This window comes from Cnephaeus nilssonii (assembly GCF_951640355.1).
Source record: "Cnephaeus nilssonii genome assembly, chromosome: 8".
NCBI lineage: Eukaryota > Metazoa > Chordata > Mammalia > Chiroptera > Vespertilionidae > Cnephaeus > Cnephaeus nilssonii.
The window spans coordinates 82,149,675-82,168,243 of record NC_137079.1 but is presented as its reverse complement, the minus strand read 5'-3'; the positions used below and the strand labels follow the sequence as shown (position 1 = coordinate 82,168,243).

Sequence of the window (18,569 nt, the reverse complement as noted above, 5' to 3'; positions counted from 1 at the left end):
CTTTCAGGTTTTCAATATCAGTGACCTAATTGGTTATATAACTGACATAACCACAGCATTAATTTTTGTTTGTTTTTTTAAAAATCAAATTGTTTAGGTATTATCTATTATGATAGATGTTTTCCTTTCCATTGAAGACATCACTATAGTTAACTTTCTTATTTTACCTTGATCGTGCAAACACAATTAACCTTGTGTTTTCTTTTTGTCCAGCATATGATAGTGATGGAAGATATGCTCAAAGACTTTCTTCTTGGAGAACATCTGTTATTGGTTGGTAACCAGGTGAGTTATGGTTATGGCTGGAACTCAAGGTACTAATGAGTAAGTGATAGTAACAATATAAAAGAAGTAAGCTTCTTGTTTTTGTTGGAATAAGTTTTTAGAAGTTATTCTTTTATTTTTCTTTCCTAAATGACTAGTTTAATTAAACGATGAAGGTCTTCTACCTTCTAAACTTTAGTCACCTCAGGGTTTAAATCACCCCCCATCTAATCACCCACCAAGTCCTATCTATAGTACCTCATAAATATCTACTAGCCCATCTCACCATCACCTAGCACCTGGATTATAGCAATAGTTTCCTAATATAGTTCCACCCAGACCTTAGTCCCACTTTGATCTATTCTCTACTCTGCAGCCAGATTGATACTTGTAAAACTAAAATCTGATTTAGTCTCTTTTGTTTAAATTGGCTCTGCACTGCCCTTAGGTATAGTCTTCAGTATGGCTTTCACTGTCCTGCAGGATCTAGCCTCTGCCCACCTTACTACTCATAAGGCTTGACTCCCTCCTTTCTGGCACTCTGTTAGCCAGAGCCACTCTGGACTCCTGCAGTTTCTTATCTCTACTCTGGTCTTTGATGCATGCTGTTCTCTGCTTGGAGCACTCCCAGCCCTTCCCACACCCCTTACCCTAACTCCAAGGAGGTTTTACCTAGTCCCTGGCTGAGTTAGGTTTCCCCTGCTTCTCTGTGTCTTTCTATCTCCCTGTCATCACACTAGTCATATGTTACTGTATTTGTGTGTAGAAGGATGCCTTTCCAACTTGTCTATATGCTCCTCAAGGGCAGCAACCACACTTCGCTTGCTCATCTCTATATCCTCAGTTTCTAGCACAGTACCTGCTATATAGTAGATATTCAATATGTATTTCTGGAGGGAATGGATGAATATTTTATATTTAGGAGGGTTCTGATAATTTTCCTTAATTGAATTGTCAGACTCACAGTAAATAGCACCTTTGGTTGTTTAAATTGGTTTTAACTTAAGGATAACAAGCTTTCAGGAGTTTGGTCTTTATTTTTTTAACCTATAAAAACAAAACATAGTCTTTATTTAGTTCCTCAAACTTATCATTTTAAAGTGTTGACTTTTCTTTTTACAAAGTTTACAAGAAGTGGGCCAATTGAGTGGTTTACTGGTTGAGTACACAGGCTTGGCTGTTAACTGGTTACAGGTCCAATAGCAATTCTTTCAAAGATAGCTGTAACTCTGGGCACATTGCTCATCTTACTGAGGCTCGGTTTCCTTACATCTAACCTGTAGCACTTTATTGGGTTAATGTAAAGATCACATGAGGTAAATCTGTGTATCACTGTACTATTAAAAAGGACTTTAATATTCTCTTGTTTCATTTTTTCTAAATGATTAAAAAGAAAGTGATAAATTATTCATGGTATTTTTTTACAATTTGAAAAGTTCTACCTACTCTTATATACTGAAAAATCATTTTTCCTGATGAGTTTATATATCACAATAGGAGGAAGATGATTAGTTAATAGTCCAGTATTCAGTCTTTGATATTTCTGAAGCCCAAAGACTCAGGAGATTCTAAGAGAAATTGACTAAATTTTTTATTTTGTAAATTTGCAACAGTTTAATGAAGAAAACAAGCAAATTAGATAGAATCTAGGAGGTGTCTACTTAATAGTTAATAGTGGCCCATTCAACTGGACATGGTAATATACTGAGAGGATCAGAGACTGGCAGCATTATCACTAGAAAAGAATAATACAATACTAATTATTTTTAAATTTCTAGTAATAATTAAGTGCTAATTAGTATTTAGCTAGTTAAGTGAGGTCTAACTTTGTGCATGCTTACATATACCAGGTCAGGGAGTGAAAATTGGACCAAAGTGGCTGGTTAAAACTTAATAGAACTTTTTGAGTAACTTAGCCAATTTCAGTTCCTTTCAAATTTGTTTTTAAAAGCTAATGTCAGTGTTAAGATCTCAGAAAGATTATAGACTCTTTTTCCCCAGCTTTGTTGAAGTATAATTGACAAAATTTCAATATTTTTAAAGTGTACAATGTGGCGATTTGGTATATGTATACATTATTAATAATTACTACTTCCATTAACTTCTTCCATTTGGTATGTATGAGGGAGGATGAAGCTACCTGTAGTACTCGTTGGCAAATTCACAGTAAGTCCCCCACAGAGATGTGCTTTGCTAAGGATTGGTATGGAGTTACGTGTTCTCTTTTCCTGCTTTTCTCCTTCCAGATTTCTTTTTCTGGAACATGTACTTTTGCAGTCATAGTAACTCAGGTCCTTCATCAACAGCTTTGAAAAAAATTATCTTCTTTCTTTATCAGTGATATTTCAGTACCTCTCACATTTTATGCACCTTCTGACCTTCACTCTTATTTCCATCTTGTGAAACAAAACAAAAAGAAAAGGCAAGTGAAGGTTCAGTTGATAGGTAAGTTGAGGGCTGCTGACTCTCAGCTCTCATGGGGTAGTGTCACTGATGTTTTCACTGAAATACAAAGTGACGGTTGTCTGGGGAAATGCCTATTTTAATCATATGGTTTATATTGAATATAAGTAAACCATTTGTAGCAGTTGATCTGGTTCCTTTCTTTCTCTTTGTCTTTCTAAAACATTATATGATGATTACTCAAAAAACACACACATCTCAATTAGAAGTGAAGCTTTGGGAATTAAATATTAACAGAAGCCAGCAGTGGGTTAGTATAATTACACAATAATGTGTTAATGAGTGTTCTCTTAATACAAACTGTCTATAGATAGATACAGTCTACCCAGCCTTCTGTCTGCAAAATAGAAACTGGCTGAATTCCATGAACGAAACTTTTCAACAGTTGAAGCTGTAAATTTAGAGTTGTTTTGAAAGATTGCTCTTTACCAGAGGAAATTACAATGAGGAAATTAAAAAGACTTAAGAAAATGTGTTGATTTTGAGAAAGTTCAAGGTTTATCATCTTTATTAAGCCTAATCCCACCTTTTCTTTCCATATAATTCTCCTCTCTATCAAGATTAGACAAGATTTTATAACTATTCTATTGGGAAGCTAAAAATTCCATAAACGTCTGTTATGGCAAAATGAAGTGGCCCTCATCTTCTTTTGGTGAAATAAAATTGATTTTGGGGCAGTTTTTAACTTTATTCGACAATCAGCAGTTTTCATCCACATTAATTGTTTGTAGATTTTTTCAAGTGGTGACAGGTATGTAGGTGACCAATTTATAAAGTTTGTATGATGAGTCTTCATCCTCATACAATTTCTGGACCAACATATCCAAATATGATATGGGACATGCCTTACTCCTTTGGCCCAGATAGCCCTGGTGAGCCGTGTCAATACCTGATGTCAGTATGTACATATGGAGTTCCCCTCTCCTTCATGGCAAGTTTCCAGGTCTCTGTGCGTGCCCAACGGGCATTCTTCTTAAAGCCCACTCCATGATGCGCTTGTGAATGTTGATTGTGTATTCTGTGGTCACTACCTCCTTGATGGCAGAACAGCCCCTCCTTCTTGCCACGCTTCTTTGCGGGAGCAATTACGCTGGGCCCAAGTTGGAATGAAAGCAAAATTGATTTTTTTCTCCTAATTTTCTTTGTGGGATTCTAGGGCACAGTACATCTACTTTCCAATAAGTGAGGCAGAATTGCTGCCTGTCAGCCAAAGCGATATGGTGCCTGGAAATTGCACATTTGATGGTTCCTTAGCATATAATGCCACATATTGTAGAACCACTTTTGTATGCTGTTACATGCAGTATCTTCTACTTACTATAATTATAACATGGCAGGCATCCTTTCATGCAATTAGAAGTTTCATACTGGCTTTTTAAAAAAATCATAGCTTGACTTTCTATTTATTTCAGCTTTACTGAGAGGGTAAAAAGAGAAATGACGGTTTATTTTCCATCAATGATACTTCTATCCCAACTCTATTCAAGATTAATCTTCTTTCCTTCCACATCTTTTCTTTTGATTTGTAGAGCTATATTCTATTTTATATACAAAACTAGAGGCCTGGTGCACGGATTCATGCACATTGAAAGGAAATTAATTAGAAGGTGGCCGGCAGGGTAGGACTGGGTGAGACGGACTGGACACGCCCTGAAGACAACCTCCCTCAGTCCCTCCCCAGCCTGCCGCACCTGGGGAAGCCCTGGGGCTCAAAGGACATCTGCGGAATGAGCGGGGTCCCTCTGGCAGGTGGGGTTCCTTTGCCTCGCCTGGGGGATTGGCCGAAACTGGCAGTCTGACATCCCCCGAGGGGTCTGAGAGTGTGAGAGGGCACTCTGCAAAGTTGCTGTCGCTCAGCAGCTCCTGCGTTGAGCGTCTGCCCTCTGGTGGTCAGTGCGCATCATACCTACCGGCCAGTTAGCTAGTTGGCTGATCGGCCAATCACTTAGCCTTTTATATATATTAATACTTATTGTGAATATTTTGGGTTATACAATCAGCCTATAGCATCATTTTTGTTGTTGTTTAAAAACTTCGTAAGAACAACTTTTGTTTTTGTGTAGAAACTTGAGTTTTGAGAGGCAGTTGCATTTTATCAGTTATTTGAAGGAAAAATATTTTAACAATGTAGTGTTCTAAAACACTCAGGTATCCCTTACATAAGAATTATTTTTAAAATATGCAGTATTTTGTTTTAAGAAATGAAAATTTAATCATCTACAGATAGTGATTTTTTTTCTTGTTTCTTTTTTTTTTCTTTATTGATTAAGATATTACATATGTGTCCTTATCCCCCCATTCCTCCCCCACTCCCCCACTCATGCCCTCACTCCCCTGGTGTCTGTGTCCATTGGTTAGGCTTATATGCATGCATACAAGTCCTTTGGTTGATCTCTCCCCCTTACCCCCACCGTCCGCTACCTTCCCTCCGAGGTTTGATAGTCTGATCAATGTTTCTCTGTCTCTGGGTCTGTTTTTGTTCATCAGTTTATGTTGTTCATTATATTCCACAAATGAGTGATATTTATCTTTCTCTGACTGGCTTACTAGTATTTCTCTTAGCATAATGCTCTCCAGTTCCATCCATGCTGTTGCAAATGGTAAGAGTTCCTTCTTTTTACCACAGTGTAGTATTCCATTATGTAGATGTACCACAGGTTTTTAATCCACTCCTCTGCTGATGGGCACTTAGGCTGTTTCTAAATCTTAGCTATGGTAAATTTTGCTGCTATAAACATAGGGGTGCATAAATCCTTTCTGATTGGTGTTTCTGATTTCTTGGGATATATTCCTAGAAGTGGGATCACTGGTTCAAGTGGGAGTTCCATTTTTAGTTTTTTGAGGAAACTCCATACTGTTCTCCACAGTTGTTTTTTTTATTTTATTTCTGATGTTAGACAAAATTGCAAAACAAGTCATCAAAATGCAATTTATATGTAATGAGGCACAGTTAACAATTCACAATCACTTCTACATTGAATATAGTCCAATTATTTGTCAGGTTTATCAACTTCTTAAACATTTTTAAGCCAGCCTTTTTATCATTTTACCAAATAATAGCAATCGGTGAAATTTTTATATGTAAGCTCTTGTTGTAATCCATAGACCATAGATTTTGCCCTTACCAGAATTCTAATATATTATGTCTTCCTTATCAGGTAAAAAGTTAGCTCTGGCTGATTCTCATACAGGATGCCCTCTCTCTCTTTGACTATCATGTGCTTCATGTTTTCACACAGTACTGATACTTTAGGTACTCTTTTCAATTCATGGTAATTTCTGATCAGCAGTGAGATAAATCTTAGAAAGCATCTCTTAATTTTATTTTCCTGCTAAAAGTTGAAAGTGGTCCTGTCTTTCCTATCAGATAAAATCTCTTTCTTAGGGAGACACTCAGAATGACCTATGACCTGGCTCCAAACTACTTTTATAATTCTAGTTCTTCCAAATTAGAGTTTCTTTCCCTCCTTAGGTATACGATGCCCTTTTACTCCCCCAGCCATTTTTCATAGTGTTTGCTTCATATAGTGCTCTTTCCCCTCGTCTTTGCCTCTGAAAATCCTGCCTGTTTTCAAGAGCTCAGATGATTTTTTTCTCTATGAAGGCTTTTTTAAATCTCTTTCAAATAGAAATAATCTTGTCTTCCTCTGAACTTTTACAGTATTTTATCATTATTTTGATTTAATTTTCTCTTAAGGTCATGATAAGTTTTTTTTCTTCTATAATTGAATTTTAATTTTCTTATGAGCAAGGATTAGAAATACTAATATTTGTATGTTTTACAATTTCCAATGTACTTTTTGATCATTTAATTTAGTTCTACAACCCTTTGAGATATATATTTTTATTTTCCACATTTTACAAATAAGCAGACTGAAGTTCAAATAGGTTTAAATATTTGCTCAAGATCACATAGCTAGTTAATTACAATTAGGACTTAGACCTTCAAACCTCATGCTTTTGTTTTTCATGAGATCATACTAATTCTTATTCTAGTTGTAACAACAGTTATAACAATAACAGTAATAATATTTAATAGCTAACTTATGTATATACTTTGCATACAGAGTACAGGGCATTTAAAATTTTTCTATTATGGAAAATTTTAAATATATTTTACAAAAAATTGAGTATATAATGAACTCCCTTGTACCCATCACAATTATCACAATTATCAACATTTTGTCCATCTTGTTTTATCTGTTCCCCCAACACTTTTTAAACATGTCTTTTTTTGTTTTTAATTCTCACCCAAGGATATTTTTTGCATTGATTTTTAGAGAGAGTGAAAGGGAGGGAGGAGAGAGAGAGAGAGAGAAAAACATCTATGTGAGAAAGGCACATCAACTGGTTGCCTCCTGCACACGCCCGACTGGGGCCAGGGATCAAACCTGCAACTCAGGTACATGCCCTTGACCAGGAATCAAACCCACAATCCTTCGGTCTGCCAGTCAGTGCTTGAACCACTGAGCCAAACCAGCCAGGGCTAAATATACATCTTTTAATACATCTTTTACATAATGCATTTTTGTTATAAATGTCTCAGAATTTCTCTCTAATATAACCATAGTTCTATTATTATACCTAACAATCAATACCCAAACAAAACTTGTTCATTGCATTTAATTAATGTGCCTCCCAAGTCCCTTTGAAAGAGAAAAGATATACAATCCTGTTCTCATTATCTAGAGACGTATTGGCCAATTTTCATGAATACAAATATTTTATTCAGAATTATACCAATATTGATAAACTTCAAATGAGGAAATATTTTCTAGAATAAATTTCATTAAGTCAATTTAAGTTCTTGATTAATTTACACAATGAAATTAAACCGTATTATTTTTTTCCAAGCTAGAAGTAATTGCTTTATTTTCTCATTTTTATAGCCTTTGACTTAGAAATCTTTTATACACTATGAAAATCAGTAAGCATATATTTAGTGCCAACTAACTAGGACTCCATGCACATTATTACTACAATTCTATATAATGTAACTATATAATTCTTTATATCTCATTTCATCTATTAATTATAGGATTATTATGACCAGGAACTTAGTTTTTCTTCTGGTACAGGCTTAGTAAATGTTTGTTGAATCATTTAATACTGAGATACTGTGAATATTTTATTGCCAAAATTAAAGAATGTGTGAATTTTACTAATTAATGATTTGAACTGAGCCTTAGCAGATTGCTGTGGTACAACATCAGAAATATACCATGTTGCTATGCCAGCATAATTGTCTAATATGTATGGAGGGGCTGAACAGTTTGTTCTGAAATTTTCTTGCCTGTGTCCCAGCTGGTCGTGGCAGCAGGGAATTTCATAACTAAGTGGCCTGTACTTGTAGCTCCAGCAACCTGGGAATCCCAAAGCTATGAAATACTTGGTTTCATCAAATATAATGACACTCATCTTTATTTATATTATATAATTATATGTCCCTTCTCAAACCCCTTGCTTAGTGAATTTGCCTGAATTAAATCTGAAAATTCTTTGCCATTCTGCCACATTCTCTCTACCAATTAGTTTGTCCACCCAGTGTTTCTTAGTGAATATTTTTCTTGCATATATTTGGAATCTGTATTTAGTTTTTGCAGACACATTGATCCCATCCCACCCCCAATATTTGTCATGACTGCTTTGTTCATACCTAATGACCAAACTACTTAAAAGTACATCTTTGCCATTTATAGCAACGTGGTATTTCAAAGGGAAATTGCAGGAATGTGGATTTTATTATTCCTGCTTGAAAAGGAGGTTATGACTTTGATAGGAAGCTTTATAAGTGTGTTTTAGAGCCATGCAAAAATAGCAGTGTGATTGAAATGTGTCTTCTAGTTTGACTTCTGGGTACTGTTTGTTGGCTCTGTTTTTGAGGAAATCCATTTATGCAAATGTTTAGGGTTCTTTACTATTCAGTTTTAATTATTTTTTTTTCTGATTACGTAGGTAATGCATGTTCACTGAGAATTTGGAAAATAAATTTCCATTGATCATATAGCAAGGATCTCTTATTTATAGGATTAAAAAATACTAGAGTCAGATAATGTTTAGAGATCAGGTTGTCTAGGCCGTCTTTATTTAAATGAGCAAATCAGGGCTCAGATAGTAGTAGAAACTCCACCTGAAAGAAATTAAGCGGGGGCCAAGTTTCCTAACTCATAGTATAGTAAGTATATTTTCAGGCTAGTTTTAAGCAAAGTTGGAAGGTTCAACATTTGATGGGAATTTTAAGCTTAAAGAGAAGCTGCTGCAATTTATTTCTGGTGATTTACTGTAATATTAGCTTTCTTTTTTTTATTTTTGACTAGTGGCCCAGTGCACAAAATGTATGCACTTGGTGGGGGGGGGGGATACCCCAGCCTGGCCTGTGCCCTGTCACAGTGCGGGAGCCCTACGATCCATGGCCCCAAAGAGGTAGGCTCCGCCCACCCATCCAGGATTTCTCGATGGATTGCCCCAAAGAGGTAGGCCGGAGCCGGGGGAGACCTGCGGACCCCAGGCCGGGCCGTGGTGGAGGCCTGTGGACCCCCGGGGGCGGTCCACAGTGAAGGCCTCCCTCTGTGCGCGCCTGCCTGACCCCTGCCACTGCCCCACCCCTGTCCCCGACACTGCAAGGCCCCGCACACCAGCGCCTGCTGTGCATGCCGCCTGCTGAACGGTCGTGACGTTACAGCGTCCTGGAAAATTTGCATATTCCTCTATTATTATATAGGCTAGGATTGCAGTTGGTATTTGTTAATGACATTTATACAGTAGCTTTTCTAAAAAGGAAAAATGCAGAAATATCTCAAAATATTATACAAACTGATCTAACTCTCTGAAAGCAACATTAAAGAATTAGGGGAAACTGTAAGGCAGGCCCAAAGCTAAGGCATCTCAGAGACATGAGGAAAAGCTGAATATTGGCCATGGCTTGGAGTCCATTTAAAATATTACTACCCAAGAAAAGATCCAGTTTGACTTCCTCATCGTTCCCCTCCAAAACCTTAGTTACCATGCAGGGAGTTCCAGGACTCATATTTTAGGCTGTTTTATAGCCTTGGACTGACTGATCTTTGATTCTATGACATCAGTTCAGTGTGGCTACCTCCTGACATTCTGTTTAGCAAGATGGAGAAACAGAAAATAGCCCAGTTGTTGAGTCAGAATGGATTTGCCTTCAAAATCCCATTGTGTGTAAGGTTCTTAACTGCTTAGAACTTAAATTTGCTTCTCTCCAAAATAGGTACATTATCTCCCACTCACATGACTGGCATGAGGATTCAAGTAATTAAGCATCGAAAGGGTGTGTATGCAGACAGAAAGGGGCTCCCTAAATGTCAGTTTCCTTTTTGTTTGGTAAAAGGGAGCAGAACTGCTCTGGAAGAGGTTTCTGGCCCCTGTACTAAGAGCAGATTGCATGACTTCCATTTCCTTTTCTTCCTTCCTTTCCTCAAATTTTAACCTTTTGCACTCGGATGTCGAGTGTGACTCGACACAGTTAGCATTAGAATAAAGGAATCGAGAAAAAAGCAAGCGAGTGCAAAGGGTTAATAGTTATTATCTATTAAAATTTATATGTGAGTCACCAGTGATAGGAACATGAATAGGGGGACTGACCTGGCCTCAAGGAGTGCATCTTCTCGCTGAGGCACTTGACACATTACTAGCGTACAGTGTGGTGAGTGCTCTAAAAGATAGTGGTTTAAGAACCCAAAGAAGGGAACCATTCTGGTCTTCAGATGTGAAGGAGAGAAGACAAAGCAAGAGTCAGGCAAAACTTCAGAGAAGCAGGGACATTTCACTAGAACACCAAGGGGTGAGTGGAAGATAACAGATACATGGGGAAGGATGGGCTCTTATAGTGGAACAGACAGTGTGAGCAAAGACAGTTGGCTGATTAGGAACATGTGTGAGTGAGACTTGCAGTGGGCCGACATAGCAAGCTTGCAAGTTTTTCTTCTTTGGTGGCGATCCTTCGACTTTTAAGTCCCAGGACTTAAAATCCATCCCTAGACCCATTTACTCTGCCCGCTTTCCGTTCCTCTTTAGCCCTTTTCTTCTACTCCTTGCACTTTTTCCCCCTTGACAGGATGTGGATAGAGTTTTCCAAGTTCTTATTTTCTTCTTGTCTAGGAAGACAAACGCATAAGCCCTTTTCGTCAGGATTTTACTGCTAATCTCTCTGAGGAAACAGAGTGACTAAAATAGTAATAAGCCTGAGGGAGTCATAAGAATCCCAGACTTCCAAGTCCTTGAAGTCATGGTCCCTGAACATTTCTCTCAGAAACTGGAAGCACATTTACTTCCAGTCCTCAGTGTGATTTTCGTCTGTGGGGCTTACCATATTCCCTGTTCCTCCTAACCCTGCACTTAAAGGCCCTCTGACTCCTACCTCTGTGGTACTCCTTTTTCCAGTACATTGTTATGAGGAACACAAAAGACTGAACAGTAATTGATAAGTGCCATTGTCATGAGACAATTTCTAGCTTTTAGGATCTCTCATTATACAGGTTCCTTTTCCCTTTTAAATTTTCACTCTCTTAATATTATCTTCAAAATGAGTAAATAATGAAGTAAAAGCTATTTCATGCTAATTTTGATTAAAGGATACAGTTGTATATACAGGATAATGACTAGTAAGCATACATAAATGTGCACAGCAATAACAAACAATGGTAGCAGATTTGTTTCAGCAGTTGCACATTGGGAAGTGCTTTGTTTTCTAAATTTCCCAGTGAGAAAAATGAGTAAAATGAGCTTTTAAAATGGGAAGATAAGATACTATGTATGTATTTAATCAAAGTAATCCTGAGGGTTTTCTGTTTTAGGTTAAAAATATGATTGGAAAGAGCAGATTGCTGTAATGTTTGATTTTGCTCAGGATATTTACAGAAATTTCTTCCTAGGTTATGCTCTTAGCATTTACTTAAAGGAACTATAAGAGCTTTAAAAGTTTAGTGAGAAATGACCTGATGAGGTCTGTGTTTTAGAAAAATAAATTGCTACCATACTTTTCCCTTACCTAATTTCTGTTCTTGATACCATGCTTTTCTGTTACCTGTCTAATTATTTTTAGGATCGATTCCTAAAAGTGGGGAAAGAGATAATTCAAGGTTCAGGTTACCTAAACCAATTACAAATTGAAAGAAATGTAATCCATAATGTTGAAACTAAAAGCATGAGCCACAGAATAAGACAGGACTGGATTTGAATCCCAGCTCCATGATGATTAGCTGTGTAGCCATGAACATGCTTAACTTTCCTGAGCTTTGGTTTCTTGATTTGTGAAGTTGGAATAATCATAATACCTACCTCATGGAACTGTTATGATGATTAAATGAAATAACATGTGAAAATACTTAACATAGAGCCTGGCAGAATATGAGAAATCAATGTGTTATTTATTGCTATAACATATAGAACTCAGCTTTTTTAATCCACTTCTATTCTTCTCACACAAATCAATTGTAAAATATTTACATCTCATTAATGGGGTATTCCACCTCTAAGTGACAACTTTTTATTTATTTATTATTATTTTAAAATTAAATTTATTGGGATGACATTGATTAATAAGGTTATATAGGTTTCAAGTGTACAGTTCTGATACATCATCTTTATATTGCATTGTGTGCCTACCACCTAAAGTTAAATCTTCCTTCACCATATATTTGACCTCCTTTACCCTTAAAATGGGGAAATAGCATGGGAGTGGATTTCATTTTTAACTGTCTTCTACAAAAGGACAGCAACTCTCAGCATTAGTAAGTGGTAAAGAAATGAGAGCATTTGTAGGAAGAACACATATTGTTGAGACTTAGTAATAAACCCTGGTTATAATTTTAGGTTTCCAAGGTTTTAAAGAAGTAGAAAAGGGGATAAAAGGAAAAGTGAATGTTTGAGTAAAACAGAATAAGTAGAGTATTACCTCTTCCTGCAACTGAAAATCATGCATCTGAAGAACTGATTCAAAGAAATCATTGTTTTTATACTGATTTAATCACCTTTGATGCTAGTCTTCAAATCTGAAATAGTTAATATTCTGCTGTAATGTTGACACTTCGGTGTAAAATTATAGAAGAGAGAAAACAATATGTAGAAGGATAAAATTACTTATTTTTTTTAATGAGGAGAGTTTAGAAGTAGTGTATTTAGAAATAAATAAATAAAAAAACCTATGTCATAGAAGTTGTGCTGTGTATGTTTGCTAGTTTCGTTTTCATTAACTATAGATAAAACAGTACAATTTTGAGGAAATAGGTTTTGGTAAAAACAAAAAATTCTTCTGGTTTGTTTTACCTCCATACAGAAACAACTTCTTCTTCTTCTTTCTCCTCCTCCTCCTCCTCCTCCTCCTCCTCCTCCTCCTCCTCCTCCTCCTCCTCCTCCTCCTCCTCCTCTTCCTTCTCCTTCTTCTTCGTGAAATAAGCCAGTCAGAAAAAGACAAGTACGATTTCACTCATATGTAGAATCTAATGAACAAAATAAACTAACAAGCAAAACAGAGAGATTCATAGATAGAGAGCAGGCTGACAATTGTCTGGGACTGCATGGGTGGGGTGGGGAGATTAAGAAAAAAAGAAAAAAATCTCTCTTTGTTTAATGTTTTCTGTGTAATTACAGGGTGTAGGAAAAAACAAGATTGTTGACAGATTCCTTCACCTGCTCAATAGACCCCGAGAATATATCCAGCTGCACAGGTAAGAGGAAAAGACACATACCTCTTAAGATCTGATTTAATCATTTAATTTTCCTCAGTACAACTTAAAAATACTTTTTTAAAGTCCCACTGTACTAGTATAAACCAGTTTCATTTCTGTTCCTCTTGCTCTTATCTCTCCTTTCCTTAAAAGGTAATAAAACCAGGCAAAATTTATTTTTAAAGTGACTAATACTTTGTAAACATGAATTAATAGATATTTTGTGGATAGAGAGTAATGAACATTATATTCTAGGAGCAGATTTCATCAATATAAAGGCTCTCACATTAGAAGGAAAATATGTAGAGGCTATCCCCTCTAATAGGAAGCTAAAATAGCCCCCAAGGGAAACAATAAACTATGAATCCCAGGTATGAGATAAGGAACTAAAAAATATGGAAGAAATAAGTTGGTTTCTTTGCCTTCCTTGAAAACACTTTGTGGATTACCTAAATTTGTGTGGTCATAATGCTGTTTCAGGGATAGTTTTTAATCAAATAGATTTTCTAGACATGAATTGTTTTTAGATTTATCTGTTAACCTATTCCAAATCTTTTAAAAATTAAATATAAGCAAGTCAATAAGAGGGGACTGGGGAGGGAGGGAGAGAGAGAGAAATTAAAGAATATACCAAGTAATAAGCAACTTAAAACTAGATTAAATTGTTATTGTTTTAAGCACAGGAGATAAAAAAAATATTGTGTAGTGGAAAAAACATTGGGATTGAATTACAAGAATTGTTTTCTTGTTTGGCTCCTGTCACTAAATAATTATGTGTTCTTGAAAGATAAGTGTAGGAAAAAAGAAGGCAGCGTAAGTGGGCCAAAAGAAAAGAGAACCAAAGTAAAGTTGAAGGATGGTCAAAACCTAATCCCTGGGATTTGAAGGCGTAACTGGCACTCGATTAGTCCTTCCACAGTAAGGTTCACAAGCTCCGGGAAAAGGACAACTACCAGAGATAGCTGTGAGCGGAACAACCACCAGAACTCCCACGTGGTTAGGAGACTTCATTAAACACTCCTGGTATTCAGAATAAAAGCTACTCTGCAGCCACCCTTGCAGAGTTGAAAAATAAGCCTTAAATAAACAAGGATCCTTTCTATTTAACATTATTTAGAAGTTTTCTCATATAAAATGACTTTTGTATGAGTTTTTTTCATACAAAATTAACTGCTTAGCTGAACAAACTTAACCTTGAGTGGAGGAAGACTATAAAATCCAGACATTCAACAATATAGTATTCATAATGTTAATCATTCAATGGAAAATTACTAGATATACAAAGAAGCAAGAAAATTGTTTAATAGAAATAGACCCTAAAATGGTAGATAATGAAATTAGCAGACAAGGACTATAATATAGTACCATGAATATGTTTAAGCATTTAGACTGTAAATTTCTTCAACCTGATAAGAGGCATCTATGAAAAACCTACAACTAACTTATAGTTAATGGTGAAAAACTAAATGCTTACCTCCTATGATTCTGGAAAAGTCAAGGATAGTCAGCATTGTGCTGAAGGACCTAGCCAGTATAATAAGGCAAGAAAAAGTAATAATAAATGGCATACATGCTGAAGTAGAAGTAAAACTGGCTCTTTTTAGAGATGACATGATTGTGAGTATAGAAAGTCCTAAGAAATCTACACACCACACACAAAATCAACTAATATGTGAATTGAATAGGGCCACAGGATACAAGGTGAATGTAAAAAAAAATCAAATGAACAATAGGGAAATAAAATTGTAAAAGTACTGTTTACAATAGCATTAAAACATGAAATACTTGGGAATAAATTTATCAGCATATGTGCAAATTTTAATTTGCTAATTTTAATAGGGGAAAATCATTTCAACTTTTAAACTTCTGTAAGTCACCTGTAGTTCCAGAAAATTTCTAACCTATTCCCATATCTTTTCATGATTCTTTTTTGTATTAATGATGCCTTATATAAACCTATGAGTTTTGACTCACTTTTATAAGAAAAAGAAGAATATACTATATCAAAATGGCTAGATGTTATAGGAGATATAGAATGGAATAAGAAATAAAATCTCTATATTTAAGGAGCTGTAATACTGTTCTTGTTTGTAATTATTTCAATTTTTCACGTTCACTGAATATGAAAAACTTCTTATTTTTTCCCTTACCTTTTAAGCATTTCCACCAGTTGGTTTTTTTTTAAGTTTGGCAAAAAAAATGAAAGAATCAAAGTATTTAACTAGTTTGCTGGTTCTCGCCTTAATAACTTTTTATAACGTATCACTGTTTCAGTTTTTGAGCCATGGCAAGACCTATACTTCACAGTTTAAGGATGATTGAATGAGCATTGCAATTGTTCATTCTTAGGAGAATTTGTGCTGCTTTATTTTGTTTACATTGTGTTTAGTTTTCACTGTTTAGCAGTGCCCTTAAAAATATGTAATTGTTTGAAAGTTTTAATGAATGTATATATTGCTGCCACTTAAGTATATGATGTCAATTTAGAGCAAAACCAAATAATTTAAATTTTATATTTTAAAATAGTTAAGCAGAAGGCCAACTTTTTCTTAAGAATGACTTCAGAACTTGAAATCAGCTCTCAAATTTATGCCCCAGAAAGAAGTCACTTTTTATGAGAGTCTCTTTTTATAGTGGGACAGTTTCTCCATTTCTTTATATTGGACAAAATATTTTTAAAGAAAGATATATTAGGCTAAACTACCTTAGTCTGTTCTGATTATAGATTATGGAGATTACTTAATCATCAAAAAGGAGGCAAAGAAATATAACTGATATTTAATAATTATTCTTGGGTGTATGTCACACTCATTGTAAACAGGTCTTTTGCTTATGATTTATTTTCTTTAATAGTTATAAGAAGTTTTGATGCATCTTATTTTTGTAGGAATTATTCCTTCTAATTATTGGTATAAAGTTGTTTATAATATCATCTTGTGATATTTTTAAAAAATAAATTTTTATTGATTTCAGAGAGGAAGGGAGAGGGCAATAGATAGAATCATCCTATATAATTCCTATATAATAAAGATGTAATATGCAAATGGTCGTTATGCCGTGAAGCGTAATGACCAACCACGTAATGACTGGATCACGGATCAGCAGGAGGGTGGGGCAGTGAGCTATAAGCGGGCGGTGGAGAGCTACAGGAAGGGGCAGGGCAGCAAGCTAGGAGGGGTTGTAGGGGGAGCTACAGGAGGGTGGGGCAGCGGGCGGAGAGTTACAAGAGGGTAGCAGCGAGCTACTGGCTACAAGCGGGCAGCGGAGAGCTACAGGAGGAGGTAGAGCAGCAAGCTAGGAAGGGGGGGGCAGGGGGAGCTACAGGAGGGTGGGGCAGTGGGTGGAGAACTACTGGAGGGCGGCAGCAAGCTACTGGTGAGCTACTGGCACACGGATTTGTGTGCAGGGCTACCAGTCTATAATAAGAGAGAATCATTGGTTGTCAGCCTCCTGCAGGCGCCCTACTGGGGATAGAGCCCACAACCTGAGCATATGCCCTGACCGGGAATCGAACCACGACCTCCTGGTTCATAGGTCGACACTCAACCACTGAGCCACACTGGCCAGGCATCTTGTGATATTTTAAGTCCCTGGTTCAGTCAATGATATCTTTATTTTTATTCTTGGTATTGGTTATTTGCCTTCTTTCTTTTCTTCATGATCAGTTTTGCCAATACTATTGGTGTGTTCAAGCAACCAGTTTTTGTCATGGTTGAATCTCTTTTGTATTTTTCTTTTCTATTTCATTATTTTCTGATTTTATCTTTATTATATCCTTTCTGTTATTTTCTTTGGATTTAGTGTGTCCTTTATTGAACTTTTTAGTATGCATGCTTAAATCATTGATTTTCAACCTTTAATTTATATATGTGTTTGAGGCTATCTATTTTTGAATCTCTCTTTGGGTTTTAGTGTTTTCATAAATTTCTCTTTGGGTCTCAGTGTTTTCCTCTCTTAAGTGGGAGGAATAGACAACATTTCTAATATCTCTTTTAGTTCTACCTTCTGATATCTTTGAATAGGCAAGAAGAAGGAGGTATTAAAGGTGCTTTAAAAAATTTGGATTAGAGATGCATACTTCCTGCCTAGAATGTCTTTTACACCAACCTTTTCTTGTGAAAGAGCAAACGATAAAGAATTACATGCTGCTTATTTATATTTGTATTATTCTGACATTGGCTATATACGTGTGTGTGTGTGTGTGTGTGTGTGTGTGTGTGTGTGTGTGTGTGTGTATTAGAGGCCCGGTGTATGAAATTCATGCACGGGAGGGTGTCCCTCAGCCTGGCCTGTACCCTCTCACAATCTGGGACCCCTCGGATAGGGTCCCTAGGCCTGGCCAGGGATCAGGGCCTATCGGGGCTTTCCTTCCCGCGGCTGCCGGCAGCTGGCAGCTGACCCCACCCCCGCAGCTGCCACTGCTTGCCCTCTGCGGGCGATAGGCATGGGGAGCGATCACTTGGCTGGCCTGGGCCTCCCTCTGCAGGGTGATCGCTGGCTGGCCCTGCACACCTGCCACAGTGTCCCTGGCTGGTGGCCTGGGCCTTCCTCTGTGGGGTGATCAATCACGGGGCTCCGCAATCCATCATTGCGCAGAGGGAGGCCCCGTCCACCTGTTGCAGAGCTGCCAGACGGGTAGCCTGGGCCTCCCTCTTTGGGGAGATTGATCTCGAGGCTCCTCGATCAATCGCCCAGCAGAGGGAGGCCCCGCCCACCTGGCTGGGGCTCCGTGATGGGTCGCTGCACTGAGGGTAGCCTGGGCCTCCCTTTGTGGGGTGATTGTGGGGTGATGGCAGAACCCTCCGACCAATAACATCGCATCCACCTTGGCTGGCCTGGTACTAGTGCGTGTCATAGTGTGGTCATTCAGAAGGTCTTCCGGACTGTCGTTCTGCTGTTCAGTTGGTCGGTCGATTTGCATATTATCCTTTTATTATTATAGATAGCTAGATAGAGAGATGTTATCTATAAAAAAGCTTTCTATATTCAAAATGTAATAAAAATTTCAAACCATATATATTTTTAAAATATATTTTTATTGATTTCAGAGAGGGAGGGAGAGGGAAAGAGAGATAAAAAATATCAATAATGAGAGAGAATCATTGATCAGCTGCCTCCTGCACACCTCCTACTGGGGATTAAGCTCGCAGC

At 37.0% G+C, this 18,569-nt stretch overlaps 1 protein-coding gene across 2 annotated transcripts in view; it reads left to right on the top strand.

Moving 5' to 3' along the window:
- VWA8 (von Willebrand factor A domain containing 8) overlaps positions 1-18,569 on the top strand; it is a 400,056-nt gene that overhangs the window by 183,896 nt on the left and 197,591 nt on the right. For both annotated transcript variants that reach the window (XM_079778511.1, XM_079778510.1), the window contains 2 exons: positions 214-285; positions 13,342-13,418. In XM_079778511.1, the coding sequence (XP_079634637.1) occupies positions 214-285; positions 13,342-13,418 (149 nt within the window). The remainder of the gene's footprint in view (positions 1-213; positions 286-13,341; positions 13,419-18,569) is intronic.